The 15,411-nt window shown below is 40.2% G+C and overlaps 1 protein-coding gene across 1 annotated transcript in view; it reads left to right on the forward strand.

Moving 5' to 3' along the window:
- The window catches only part of OXCT1 (3-oxoacid CoA-transferase 1), a 160,824-nt gene that overhangs the window by 34,863 nt on the left and 110,550 nt on the right, over window positions 1–15,411 (forward strand). Inside the window, exons 6-7 of the mRNA XM_061393630.1 lie at window positions 4,017–4,123; window positions 6,764–6,824. Coding sequence (XP_061249614.1) covers window positions 4,017–4,123; window positions 6,764–6,824 — 168 coding nt within the window. The remainder of the gene's footprint in view (window positions 1–4,016; window positions 4,124–6,763; window positions 6,825–15,411) is intronic.

Raw genomic sequence — 15,411 nt, forward strand, 5'->3', positions numbered from 1 at the left:
TTAGAAGAGGCCTGGCATTTAAAGGTTGAAAAGAGGAAAAGAAGCAGCAAATAAAATGGGAGTGTCCAGTGAGTAGAGGAGATCCAGGGGAGGTGATTTGGAAGTTGGAAACTTTTACAAAGCAAGGAGTGATCAACTGTGTCAGAAAGTGAAGGAGCTGAGTAATAGGACTGGAAGTTGATCATTGCAGTTGAAAATGTGGAGGTCATTGGTGACCTTAAAGGGTGATTTTTTTGGAACAGAGGATTTTTCTGGAATGGTGAAAATTTGAATGGAGTGGATTCAAGAAAGGATGGAAAGATGAGGATGTGGAGACTGTGAAATGAGTGACTCAAGTGAATATAATAGCTAGTTTGACAAAACCAATTCTGTCCCTGTTTTTAAATTTTAAAATAGCTAACACTTAGCAACTGCTGATGTGTAGCCCCTTTAGGAAGTTATATAATTGGAATAGAAAAAAAATGTCAGTGTTTTTACTTTGCCCTGAGTTGGCATTTGTTCAGATGTGTTTTTCTAGGTCTGCATGGAAAAGACTCAACTATCATCATTAGTGATGACTGAAATTCTTAAAACTTAAAAAAACTAAGGCAGGAGGAGAAGGGGACAACAGAGGATGATATGGTTGGATGGCATCACTGACTTGACGGACATGAGTTTGTGTAAGCTCCATGAATTGGTGATGGACAGGGAAGCCTGGCGTGCAGCAGTCCATGGGGTCACAAAGAGTCGGACATGACTGAGTGACTGAACTGAAAAAACTATTGATGTGTATCTTACAAATATCCTTCATATAATTTATCTAAGTTCATATTAATATGATCCTCATTCATCTGTGATTCCCTAAATTCATTCATTTTTTCTGACATAATGTGTCATAATACCTTTAAGGAAACTGTTCTGTAAGAAATGATTTCTGTTTTAATGTAAATCAAAACTACAGTGAAGTATCACCTCACACTGGTCAGAATGGCCATCATCAAAAAGTTTACAAATAGTAAGTGCTGGAGAGACTGTGGAGAAAAAGGGAACCTATACTGATGGTGGAAATATAAATTGGTGCAGCCAGAGTGGAAAACAAGAAGTTAAACTAAACATAGTTACTGGTCATAATGGCCGTCATCAAAAAGTCTACAAATAATAAGTGCTGGAGAGGCTGTGGAGAAAAGGGAATCTATACTAATGGTGGGAATATAAATTGGTGCAGCCAGAGTGGAAAACAGTCCCACTCCTGGGCATATATGGAAAAGATAAAAACCCTAGTTCAAAGAGATATATGCACCCCAGTGTTTTATAGCAGTATTATTTACAGTAGCCAAGAAACAGAAGCACCCTAAATGTCTATCAACAGGTGAATGGTTAAAGAAGATGTAGTGGATATATACAATGGAATATTGCTTAGCCATAAAAATGAATTAATTCCATTTGCAGTAACATGGATAGACCTAGAGCTAAATGAAATCAGTCAAATACAGAATATTATATGCTGTCACATATGTGGAAACTAAAAGATTGATACAAGTGAACTTATTTACACAACAGGAATAGACTCACTGACATAGCAAACAAACTTATGGTTACCAATGGGTAAAGTGAGGGAGAGAGATAAGTTAGGTGTTTGGGATTAACATATACACACAATTATATAAAAATAAGAACCTACTCTGTAACACAGGGAGCTTTATTCAATATCTTATAATAACCTATAATGGAAAATAATCTGAAAAAGAATATATGTATGTATACGTGTACATGTGCTGTGCTTAGTCACTCAGTCATGTCTGACTCTTTGTGATCCCATGGACTGGAGCCCACCAGGCTCCTCTGTCCATGGGGATTCTCCAGGCAAGAATTCTGGAGTGGGTTGCCATGTCCTCCTCCAGGGGATCTTCCCAACCTAGGGATTGAACCCAGATTTCCCAAATTGCAGGTGGGTTCTTTACTGTCTGAGCCACCAGGGAAGCCCAAGAATACTGGAGTGGGTAGCCAATCCCTTCTCCAGGGGAACTTCCCAGCCCAGGAATAGAACTGGGGTCGCCTACATTGCAGGCAGATTCTTTACCAGCTGAGTTACGCAGGAATCCCATATATATACATATATGGGATATCTGAATCCTATATCTGGGATTTGAATCACTTTGCTATATACCTGAAACTAATGCAATATTATAAATTAACTATGATTTTTTTTTAAAGTTTCTTTTTTTAAACCATAGTTTAAGAAAAGTATATGTACCCAAACTCTCAAAACTTTCTGTAAAATGCATGCAGTTTTTTTTCCACTAGGAGGCGCAGTAGGAATGAGAATGGACTTCAGCCTTCAAATGGCTTCCATCCCATGTGGTGATGGAGTGTGATGTTGATTTTGTTCCCTCTGTTTGTTTCAATTCCCAGAGCTAAGTCCCCATGAAGAAAAAGGGAACAAAATGCCACAGCATAGTTTTGCTTTATGCTTTTTCTCCCCATCTCTTCCATCTGGAGTAGAATTAAAAGTCAATAAACATAAAAAATCAATAACCTTCCATTAGAACAGTAATGACAGAAAAGAAGGTGTAGTAGAATAAAATATAATAGTCATAGTGGCCATCAAAAACCATGAAGCACCTGTGAGTAAACCTAGAAAATATATACAGAGCTTTTTGGGGGGGAATTGTAAAACTATTGAATGAGGTAAAAGAAGACTTTAAAAAATAAAGGCCTATATTATGCTCACAGGTGGGATATGGCATATCACTTCTCTCCAGATTAGTCTATAAATTCTAGGAATCCCAATTAAAATCTCAGCAGATGATTATGAATTAATTAGGAGAGAGGAATGGATTTTTATAACTATTTTAGGTAGGAAAGTAATGCATTGCCTGTTTCATGCAACTATATAGTTTTTTTCTAGAGTGGAGGGAAACTGAAAGTGTTAGTCTCTCAGCCGGGTTGGACTCTTTGTGACCCCATGTACTGTAGCCCGCTGGCTCTTCTGTCTGTGAATTTCTCCAGGTGAGAATACTGGAGTGTGTTACTATGCTCTCCTCCATGGGATCTTTTCGACCCAGGGATCAAAGCCAGGTCTCCCACGTTGCAGGTGGACTTCCTACTGTCTGAGCCACCAAAGAGGCCATAGAGTGGAGGGAAAGAGGGGCCTTTTTCATGTCAGTATGTAACTTATTCACAGAAATAGTAAAGAGAGTGCTAACACATGCAGTCTATACCATAAGCATGTAGAATTTTCAGTTCCTTGGAGTTACCAAGCTCTCCTACCACGGGGCCTTTGCACATGCTGCTTCCTTAGTTTCCTTTTCACCACTTTGACTGAACCCTGATCCAGGGGTCCCCAGCCTCCTGGATCTAATTCCTGATGATCTGAGGTGGAGCTGATGTAATGGTAATAGAAATAAAGTGCACAATAAATAAAATGCACTTGAATCATCCCCAAACTACCCTCTACACCTGTCTATGAAAAAATTATCTTGCATGAAATCTGGCCCCTGGTGCCAAAAAGGTTGGGGACTGCTGGCCAACACTGCTCATCCTAGAAGTCTCAGTTTAGATCTTCTCCTGCTTGCCCAAACTAGGCTTGTATCCCTTTTATCTGTCTCTGTCAGAGCAGGTGGGTCTTCCCAGGTGGCTCAGCAGCAAAGAATGCACCTGCCCCTGGGTTGGGAAGTTAATAGTTTAGTAAAACACATAAGAAAATAAGTAAGTTACACTTAGGCAAATAAGTAACTAGCAGGGCTTCTCAGGTGGCTCAGTGGTAAAGAATCTGCCTACCAATGCAGGAGACACAAGAGATGTAGGTTTGAGCTGAGAGTGGAGAAGATCCCCTGGAGTAGGAAATGGCAACCTGCTCCAGTATTCTTACCTGGAAACTTCCATGGACAGAGGAGCCTGGTGGATTACAGTATATGGGGTCTCAAAGAGTCAGACACAACTGAGCAACTGAGCACACATATACACACACATCAGAGCAGGTATCACACCCAACCAAGCCCTGTGCAGATCCTGACGATGCCCTTTGTCTCTTGCAGGTGAGGGAGTTTAAAGGTCAGCATTTTATCTTGGAGGAAGCAATCACAGGGGATTTTGCTTTGGTGAAAGCCTGGAAGGCAGACCGAGCCGGAAATGTGATTTTCAGGTAGTACAATGGTTTTAAAAAATGTTCAACGTAATGCCTGTTAGCAACTTTATGTTTCCGAAATCATGATTACAAAATGGATATCTTGATGTGTTTGGTATTTAAAAATCTATTTTAAAGATTGGTTAATATCAGTCACGTGTGTGTGTGTGTGTGTGTGTGTAGGTGTGCGTGTGTGTAGGTGTGTGCAGAACCATTGCTGTGTGGCCATGCTGGTTTGGTGCACTTGAGGACATCTCTTCTGACTGATTGGTGCCCATGGTGCACTGTTTGTTAACTATTTGAATCTATTCTAGTCTTGTATATAGTCGCATATACTTTTGTCCTGTGTAATTTAGTGGTGAAGACTAATTACCGTGTTGTGACATACTTAGAAAAGTTGACAAAAGCACACAATTATATTTAATTTTGACATCGTTATTTATATGCATTGTCTTAAAACACCTAAGTTAGTTTGATATTCTGGAAAAATATTGGTAATAACCATTTAGGTCAGTTCTTTTCTGAGCTTGTTGGTGTCTACTAGGAAATGCTTATAAAGATGATGTTTGGAAAGTTGATTAACATTAATAATGCCTAGCTTTCATTTTCATTATCTGGATGGCCACAGATAGATTAAGCCACTTAATGGATTTCAACATCTTTTGATTACGCTAAGCATACTAAATACCAAGTTTCAGTATCTTGGATTTAGGTATTATGTAGTTGTTTTTTGAAAATTGTGCCACCTTTGAATATACTCATAAAAGCTTTCAAAATGTTTGGTTTTGAAGACTTCACCTGTTAGGTTACCAAACTAGTTTTCTTTTTTATAATATGGTCCATTTCCTGCTTTTTGTTAGTGATTTTTAAAAAATCTTTACCAAATACAGCTTTGGTATGATCACAATTAAATTATCAGTGATCACTCTCATGTTACTGTTTCATTTCTGAAGATCTTATATGACATTGGCTTCCCTGGTGGCTCAGCTGGTAAAGAATCTGCCTGAAATGCCTGAGACCAGAGTTCAGTCTTTGGAATGGGAGGATTCCCTAGAGAAGGGAATATCTAACCACTCCAGTATTCTTGTCTGGAGAATCCCATGGACAGAGAAGCCTTGCAGGCTACAGCTCATGGGGTCACAAAGAGTGGACACCACCAAGTGACTAACACTTTATATGACATTAACTATACTGTATTTGATTTTTTGAGCTTAGCCAATTTTTTTTGTTTGTTTGATTTTGTTTTTTTGATGGGGCCACAGCACTTAGGATCTTAGTTCCTTGACCAGAAATCGAATCTGTGTCTCCTGCAGTAGAAGTGCAGAGTCTTAACCACTGGACTGCTAGGGAAGTCCCCATATTTGGTCAGTTTTTGGTATTATAACTAGTTTTAGCAATTACAGAGGACATTGACTGCTATCTACCTTTATTTGACACCTTGGTGTAATGTTTTTGAAGCTAGGTGTTTTTTTTTTGGAAAATTAATGAAATTGTATAGTAGCAAATGAAAATGAATTACTTAAAATATTTCCATGAGTTTATCCTGTGCTTTACTGCCTGTTGTCTAAAGACAGCACAAGAGCTATTCTGAGCACAGACTTTATGCCTATGGTTTCTGCTCAGTAGCCATTGAGCTTTAATGTGAAATGAGAGTGCTTGTCGCCAGCGGTCAGGTGGCCTAGATTCTTAAGATCCTGACTTCTAGGCTGACCTTCACGTTGAGTGGGACAGCTGGTACAGAGGTCTGTCTAGGCCATTGGTAGAGTGGGCGAGCCCTGCATCCCTGCACCCCAGGCCACTCTGTCCTTGGAGCTTTTGATGCTGGATGTTTGATGGAATCCAATACAGTAGCTTGTGAAAGTACATAGAGATACTCCTCTCTCAAGGACACACCTATCCTTGAATCCAAGTGAAAGAAACATTACTAGCACAAAGGGCTGGTAAGACACAGCTGTGAATTATTCCTCTTTACCAAAGAATTTTTCCTTCCAATTTACACTCTCAGAAACAAGAACACATTTCAATTTTTATTATTAGAGTAAGTGCATAAATTTAGGAACTTGGGAATGCAGAAGCATCAGCAAAATTGGCCCCCTCTTTTTATACCTCAGGGTCTGATGTGGAGGTTGTAGTTTCAAAATTTTCATTGGAAGTTGGTTCTCCAGAATGATCTTTATAAGTGACTCACAAATTACCCATGAATGTTCAGTTAATTTCAACAATAGATGTCTCTTTAATAATGAGTATAATTATTATACCTTCTCAGATAAAGCACTTGCTACTTTTCTTGATATTTAACAAGAGCAAGTTCAGTGAAATATTTAACTATAGAAACAAAGGAGCATTTCAGTTAAAAGATTTAGAGAAATTAGACTCATTAATATCCATTTTATTTTTCTGTATATTATATGTTGAAAATGAAAAATAGTTCTTTCTCTTAACCCCATAAATATGATATGATTCCATTAAGTGGCCATTGCATTGTTTTTATATATAAAATAGCTATAGAACTTACAGAAAATATGATATACTCTTTTAAAAAAATTCACAGAGTCTTAGATTGCAAAAATTCTTTTAATCTGTAATTAAAGCTGAGAGAGACACTTCTTATTTTTGGCATTCTTTCCACACTTCCTTATTCCCTCACCCCTAATGTAGGAAAAGTGCAAGGAATTTCAACTTGCCGATGTGCAAAGCTGCAGAAACCACAGTGGTGGAGGTAAGAGAAGAGGTTATTTCTGATTTCCTAATGTTACTTTTTTAAAGTTGATGTTATGTGTTAGTTTAAGAAAAAGTACTACAGTTCATTTGTTTTCATGAAGAGGGACAGTGACCATTTTTTTTTCATTTTAGATGTTGAAGGATTCTATTTAAATATATGATAGTTGAAATTTTGCTGGAATTTGAGCTCTCTGGTTAGCTAGGATCTCAGCAGAATGCTCACTTTGGGAACCAAGCTATGAGGCTGACCAGCTCATGAAAGTTCTTTGGTACTTGAGCAAAGTGGACCTTCTTGGGTAAAATCTCAGGGATGAATTTTTCTAAACAGAATCCCAAGGAAAATAATAAGTTGTATCAGGAGAAGTTCTTTATCTCACTGTGACAGAAAGTGGTGATACTTTGCTCCTCAAGAAAGGAGGGTAATACAACTCATTGCTTTGATGTAGTTCTGTCTGGAACAGTGGAATTAATGCACTAACTGACTCTGCTTTAAACGTCTCAGGGTTCGTTTGGAAGAGACTTGAATAATTCTAGAACGTGCCTAGGGTTAAAGCTCTGGGATAGAAATAGGTGCTTATACCAAAACCCTGCCATTTTGTGTGTATATATTGGAACTTGAAAGGAGACTTCAAAATAATTCATGTAGGCTTTGAGGATCACTTTGGAACCAGATTTTCATGGGATTTGAGATACATTTCCCCATGGGAGGGCTTTATAGGATCCCATCTTGGGATCTGGAAATGAGAATGTATGTTCTTGATTTTTCTTGTTATGGTACCATTGTATTTGACATCTTTTCATTCCTTCAAGCACTTGGCCAAGATGATATTTCATGGAGGCAGTGCTGCTGTATTTTTGAAACAATGAAATGTTAGAATTCTCTTGAAAAGTACAGTGTATTATTATTTTACTAGATAGCCATAGTTTGGCTTCTTTTTTTTCCCCTCTTATGGAAGAATGGTTAATTGACAATATTTGAAGTGTACTATTTTTAAAGTGCTGGGAAATGTGGTACTTTCAACATTGGCAGGATGGTTTCTTTTGCAATGGCTTCAGTATATTTTCTGCATTTAAAATGGATAATGTGATTTAATCTGTGCAGTTTTTTTTCAATCGAATCATCTTAATGACTTTGCCTTTTCATACACCTGTAACGGTACTGAAAAAAGCCTATAACACAGCTTGAACTAATTGGTAGTTTAACTCTGTTGATTGTATGTACCTCTGTAAAACTGCCACAAACGAGTATTTTTTCTCTGAGTACTATGGGGTCAATATGCATTGTCCTGGGTGATTTTCTTTCTTTTTTTCCCTTTTATAATCCAGTTCTTTTCAGCCAGTCTTATCTCTTCCAAAAGCAGGAAGTGAACCTCTAGTAGTTTGAGAGTTAATGAAGATATTTGAAAAGACGTTCGCTGTTGGCATAAGGGAAAGGGAGATAAAATCCTTTAATTGAGCCTGCAAATATGATAAAGGCTGCCCTCCCATGTACAAGAACAGACGTCTCTTATTCACAGCACTCTGTCCTGTTAGACTCACGTTAGGATCCCCTTCAATATAGTGCTGCTGACTGCCACTCCTAATTGATTATACCTGCACTGTCCAATATGCTAGCCAGTGCCCACATGCAACTTTTAAAATTTAAACTGTTGTTGTTCAGTGACTAAGTTGTGTCCAACTCTTTGTGACTCTACGTACTACAGCATGCCAGGCTCCTCTGTCCTTCACTGCCTCCCAGATTTGCTCAAACTCAAGTCCATTGAGTCGGTGATGCCATCCAACCATCTCATCCTCTATCACCCCCTTCTCTTCCTGCCCTCAGTCTTTCCCAGCATCAGGGTCTTTTCCAGTGAGTCAGCTCTTTGTATCAGGTAGCCAAAGGATTGGATATTCGGCTTTAACATTAGTCCTTACAAAAAATATTTAGAGTTGATTTCCTTTGGGATTGACTGGTTTGATCTCCTTGCAGTCCAAGGAACTCTCAAGAGTCTTATCCAGCACCACAGTTCAAAAGCATTAATTCTTCAGCACTCAGCTTTCTTTATGGTCCAGCTCTGACATTCATACATGACTAATGGAAAAATGACAGTTTTGACTATATGGACCTTTGTCAGCAAAGTCATGTCTCTGCTTTTGACTATTCTGTCTAGGTTTGTCATAGCTTTTCTTCCAAGGAGCAAACGTCTTTTAATTTCATGGCTACAGTCACTGTCCACAGTGATTTTTGGAGCCCAAGAAAATGAAACCTGTCACTACTTTCCCCATCTATTTGCCATGAAGTGATGGGCTTGGATGCCATGATCTTAGTTTTTTGAATGTTGAATTTTAAGCCAGCTTTTTCACTCTCCTCTTTCATCCTCGTTAAGAGGCTCTTTAGTTCTTTTTCGCTTTCTGCCATTAGAGTGGTATCTGAGGTTGTTGATATTTCTCCCGGTAATCTTGATTCCAGCTTATGCTTCATCCAGTCCAGCATTTTGCATGATGTACTCTGCATACAAGTTAAATAAGCAGGGTGACAATACACAGCCTTGACGTACTCCTTTCCCAATTTTGAACCAGTCCATTCATTGTTCTATGTCCAGTCCTGACTGTTGCTTCTTGATCTGCATACAAGTTTCTCAGGAGACAGGTCAAGTGGTCTGGTATTCCCATGTCATGAAGAATTTTCCAGTTTGTTGTGATCCACACAGTCAAAGGTTTTAGCATAGTCAATGAAGCAGAAGTAGGTGTTTTTTCTGGAATTCCTTGCTTTCTCTATTATCCAATGGATGTTGGCAATTTGATCTCTGATTCCTCTGCCTTTTCTAAATCCAGCTTGTACATCTGGAAACTCTCAGTTCATGTACTGCTAAAGCCTAGCTTGAAGGATTTTGAGCATGAGAAATGAGCAGAATTGAACATTCTTTGACATTGCCTTTCTTGGGATCCATTCCTGTGGCCACTGATGAGTTTTCCAAACATATTGGCATATTAAGTGCAGCACTGTCACAGCATCATCTTTTAGGATTTGAAATAGCTCAGCTGGAATTCCATCACCTCCACTAGCTTTGTTCATAGTAAGGCTTCCTCAGGCCCACTTGACTTCACACTCCAGGATTTCTGGCTCTAGGTGAGGGACCACACGATCATGGTTATCTGGGTAATTAAGATGTTTTTGTATGGTTTTTCTGTGTGTTCTTGCCACCTCTTCTTAATGTCTTCCACTTTTGTTATGTCCTTACTGTTTCTGTCCTTTATTTAAATTTAAAAATTTAAATTAATCTAAATAAAAGTTCAGTTTCTCTTCATTGGTTCCATATACTAGTGACTACTGTGTTGATCAACATAGATAAAGAACATGCTCATCCCTGTAGAAAGTTTGATTCAGTTCAGTTGCTCAGTCGTGTCTGACTCTTTTCGACCCCATGAATCGCAGCACGCCAGACCTCCCTGTCCATCACCATCTCCTGGAGTTCACTCAGACTCACATCCATCGAGTCGGTGATGCCATCCAGCCATCTCATCCTCTGTCGTCCCCTTTTCCTCCTGCCCCCAATCCCTCCCAGCATCAGAGTCTTTTCCAATGAGTCAACTCTTGGCATGAGGTGGCCAAAGTACTGGAGTTTCAGCTTTAGCATCATTCCTTCCAAAGAAATCCCAGGGCTCATCTCCTTCAGAATGGACTGGTTGGATCTCCTTGCAGTCCAAGGGACTCTCAAGAGTCTTCTCCAACACCACAGTTCAAAAGCATCAGTTCTTCGGCGCTCAGCTTTCTTCACAGTCCAACTCTCACATCCATACATGACCACAGGAAAAACCATAGCCTTGACTAGACGAATCTTTGTTGGCAAAGTAATGTCTCTGCTTTTCAATATGCTTTCTAGGTTGGTCATAACTTTCCTTCCAAGGAGTAAGCATCTTTTAATTTCATGGCTGCAGTCACCATCTGTAGTGATTTTGGAGCCCAGAAAAATAAAGTCTGACACTGTTTCCACTGTTTCCCCATCTATTTCCCATGAAGTGGTGGGACCGGATGCCATGATCTTCGTTTTCTGAATGTTGAGCTTTAAGCCAGCTTTTTCACTCTCCACTTTCACTTTCATCAAGAGGCTTTTGAGTTCCTCTTCACTTTCTGCCATAAGGGTAGTGTCATCTGCATATCTGAGGTTATTGATATTTCTCCTGGCAATCTTGATCCCAGCTTGTGCTTCTTCCAGCCCAGCGTTTCTCATGATGTACTCTGCATAGAAGTTAAATAAACAGGGTGACAATATACAGCCTTGACGAACTCCTTTTCCTATTCGGAACCAGTCTGTTGTTCCATGTCCAGTTCTAACTGTTGCTTCCTGACCTGCATACAAATTTCTCAAGAGGCAGATCAGGTGTTCTGGTATTCCCATCTCTTTCAGAATTTTCCACAGTTGATTGTGATCCACACAGTCAAAGGCTTTGGCATAGTCAATAAAGCAGGAATAGATGCTTTTCTGGAACTCTCTTGCTTTTTCTATGATCCAGCAGATGTTGGCAATTTGATCTCTGGTTTCTCTGCCTTTTCTAAAACCAGCTTGAACATCAGGAAGTTCACGGTTCATATATTGCTGAAGCCTGGCTTGGAGAATTTTGAGCATTACTTTACTAGCGTTTGAGATGAGTGCAATTGTGCGGTAGTTTGAGCATTCTTTGGCATTGCCTCTCTTTGGGATTGGAGTGAAAACTGACCTTTTCCAGTCCTGTGGCCACTGCTGAGTTTTCCAAATTTGCTGGCATATTGAGTGCAGCAGTTTCACAGCATCATCTTTCAGGATTTGGAATAGCTCAACTGGAATTCTATCACCTCCACTATCTTTGTTCGTAGTGATGCTTTCTAAGGCCCACTTGACTTCATAGAGGCTAATTATAAGGATCAAGATAAAATCTAATTTGTAATTCTAGTTTAGGAATGTAAGCAAAACAGCAATTTAGACAATAAATTATGGTAAGGTTGCCCCCTCTGCCTGCTCATAGTAGAAGAGGTCCACATGGCTTTAGGTTGAATTGGAAGAACTGAGCTCTTGGAAGTGTAAAATATTTGAAATTGGGGTTGATGAGTAGACTGGGTGTTTTCTGATAATGAAGAATCTATCTAGGGTGTGAATTTTGTATTATTCTTAGTCCGGTGAGTACCCTGGACCTCCAGCTCTTCTTCTGTGCTATGTTCTGTGTACTCTGTGACCTGCATTAGCTTTCAGGACTCTACAATTCTTTCCTCCAGCCCTATCCTGCTTTCTTGTGTAGTGGTCTTGGTAAGATGGATGATTGTGAGCTGGTTTAACAGGGAGTCCTTAGAGATCATAAGTTAGCTGCATATTTTCCTGTATCAGTATTAACAGTAATAATAACTACTATTAATCAAGTATTTATTATGTATTACTCACTTCTATATTTTAGTGGATTTTTAAAAACTGTTCACAATAGTCTTATGAGATAGGAATCATTACCATCCTTATTTTACAGCTGAGGCTATAACGCACGGAGAGGTGAGGCTGTGTACCTGTGTCACACAGCTGGGTGGAACTGAGATAGTCCATAGGAAACATGATTCCCAGGTGCCTGTGCTTTTCCACTATTTTATGAAATACTCTCAAATCATCATCAATGGTGATATTTCAAAATCTTGAAAGATACTGAATTTCTGAAAGTAGTCCATTTCAATGCTGTTAGAATCAAGCAGATAGGGAGTTTGGGGCCAGTATATTCCTCTATCTCCAGTCTTCTCCAGTGAAGGTCTTTTTGCCTCTTGTACCATCTGCCTCCAAGAGGGCTTTGAGAAAATCATCATCCTGGGTGGGATCAGTAGCCCTGTGAATTGGTTCAGTCCTCCTCTTAGACTCTGTTCATTCTGTTTCGTAGCCTCTCTGAGCTGTGCAGCTTTTCACAAACTTCCTGAATGTGGTGATTGAATGTCTATTCTAGTCTGGCAGGAACTTAAAGCAGTGTTTGCTTTGACAACAACTACACCCTACATTTCAGACAAAGACTTTTCTTTTTTAGACCTCTTAGCGCATCTCCTTTCTCTTATAGATCAGGCCAGGGGGATCTTTTCAGTAGCAGGATCTCGGGTGGAGCCTGCCTCCTTGCAGCTTCACCCCACTCCTGAGGCTGCATCTTTTCAGCCTTTCTCCATCGGTACCCACTATAACTTGAGTTTTAAAGGGAGTCAGTGCGATGGGGGGGGCGGTAGTACTATAAATATCTAAAATATTAGTGATGATTCCTTAAGAGTGGAGTTGCTCAGTCGTGTCCAACTCTTTGCAGCCCCATGGACTGTAGTCTGCCAGGTTCCTTTGTCCATGGGCTTCTCCAGGCAAGAATACTGGAATGGTTTGCCATTCCCTTCTCCAGGGGATCTTCCTGACTCAGGGACTGAACCCAGGTCTCCTACACTGCAGGTGGGATTCTTTACTATACAGGGAAGCCCCGATGATTCCCTCAGGTACCTTAAAATCGTTGGGAACTTTTTTTTTGCTGTGCTGTGCAGCATGTGGGATCTTGGTTCCCCGGCCAGGAATCAAATTCTCTGCCCGCTGTGTTGGAAGCTCAGAGTCCTAGCCACTGGGCTACCATGGAAGTCCCTCTTTTTGAACTTAGAAACAGGATGGCGAAAGAACATGCAAGCCATCTCTTTCTTTTTTTGCTTCATAATTTCTCTTCTAACTGACAAGACATAAAACCAGTATCGGAGAAGGCAATGGCACCCCACTCCAGTACTCTTGCCTGGAAACTCCCATGGATGGAGGAGCCTGGTAGGCTGCAGTCCATGGGGTCTGGAAAGTCGGACACGACTGAGCGACTTCACTTTCACTTTTCACTTTCCGGCATTGGAGAAGGAAATGGCAACCCACTCCAGTGTTCTTGTCTGGAGAATCCCAGGGATGGGGGAACCTGGTAGGCTGCAGTCCTTGGGGTCGCGCAGAGTCGGACACAACTGAAGCGACTTAGCAGCAGCAGCAGCAGCAAAACCAGTGTTATTTATCTTGAAGAGAATATCAAAATGACCCTTGGCATGAATTATTTCTGGTTTCTCTTAAAGTGAGACATTCCTCTTTTTTGGAAATGTTTTACCTTTCAGATGTGTTCTAAACAAACGTGAGTTGTGGAAAACCAAAGAGGTGATCAGTATGTCTTTTTCCCTTTAACAAAACTGATATGGATATTGCATTGCATCTCTTAAAACCTGCAGCCAGTGGTCTGTTTCACCACAAAGTTGGCTGTCTCTTTTTCCCTCTTAAGGAACCTGGGGGTAGTTGCTTGGGAAAAACAGTACAAGTGGGTGTACATATTGGCACACATGCCACAAACACATTTCTCTTTTTAGGCCAGGCAGTGTTATTTCTGGACCTTCCCTTTGAGTGGGTGAAATCTTCCCTGATAAACTTCACAAGTTTAAGTGCAAAACCAGCCAGGGAACAGTTCTTGGTGCTGTGTCCATGTGTACCGTGAGCAGCAGGACCCTGGAACTCATTTGGCTTCTGCAGGGATCTGTTAACCCTCAACCTCCCACGTGCTCCTTGGTCAGTCTCTTGGGTGCATATCCCATCAGTCTAGGTTTCTCTGGGAATTGTCTCTACATTTTAAAAAAAAGCAACTTATAATAGAAAACCCAGGAGGAGGGGTGGGAGTGCTTCACTCAGGAGACTGTAGATATTTTGTCTCCTGCAAGCAGCCTGGCATGTCTGTGCTGTCAGGAAAGGTCATCTGACTCAGCCACCGAAGGCTGTTAAGGCTGCCTGTGACCAAAATAACCTGGCTGGTTTCGTCAAACGTGTGCCCTGGCTGGTGTTAGAAGATGGCAAGGTTTACACAAAGCTTCTTCAGCTGTTTTAGCTAATTTCAGCTTTTAGTTAAGACAAATATATTCATTACCATAACTTCAATAAACTTATTTTTATCATATTATGGTATATTTATGTATATGCTTGTGAAAGAATTATGTCTATTATATGATATTTGATGCATACTGGTATTATATACATGTAGCCTGTGCAGGTTAGAAGGCATAATAATAAATCAAACACCTGCAGACCCACCTAAGGTAGAAATTAGAGGATGGCTTCTTCTCATTGTCATCTGCCTGCCTTTCCTGCAGAGAGAGCCACTGTCAGGAATATTGTGATTATTAGTCCCTTTAAAAAACATCAAAGTCATAAGGTGTGGACATATGGAAAATCATTTTCCAAAGTGATATCATAAAACTTTTTGTTTAGAAGAGCCATGCTCTGGGGACTGTGACTTCTGTGTTCTGTGCTAGCGCTTGGCACATGCCATGGCTCCTGAGGAGGTTAATTAAAGGAAAATATTAAGGGTTCATCTGCCATCTGGGCATGAGGACGTGTTGTTTCTGATTAGTGGATGAGGAAAAGGGCAGGTTGCAGTGTAAAGGTATTACAGATTTTTGTTTTTAATGTTTATTATGAAGGGTAATGGACATATACAACAGTAAATGGAAGAGTGTAATGAACCCATCTGAGCTCATCCTGCTGTTCCAACACCTGCCCACCCTTGATCACTCCTGCCCCATCTACATCCCCATCTCCTTCCTTCTCCTCTTGTAATATTTTTTAAAATGA

The sequence above is a fragment of the Bos javanicus genome, chromosome 20, assembly GCF_032452875.1.
Source record: "Bos javanicus breed banteng chromosome 20, ARS-OSU_banteng_1.0, whole genome shotgun sequence".
Classification (NCBI taxonomy): domain Eukaryota; kingdom Metazoa; phylum Chordata; class Mammalia; order Artiodactyla; family Bovidae; genus Bos; species Bos javanicus.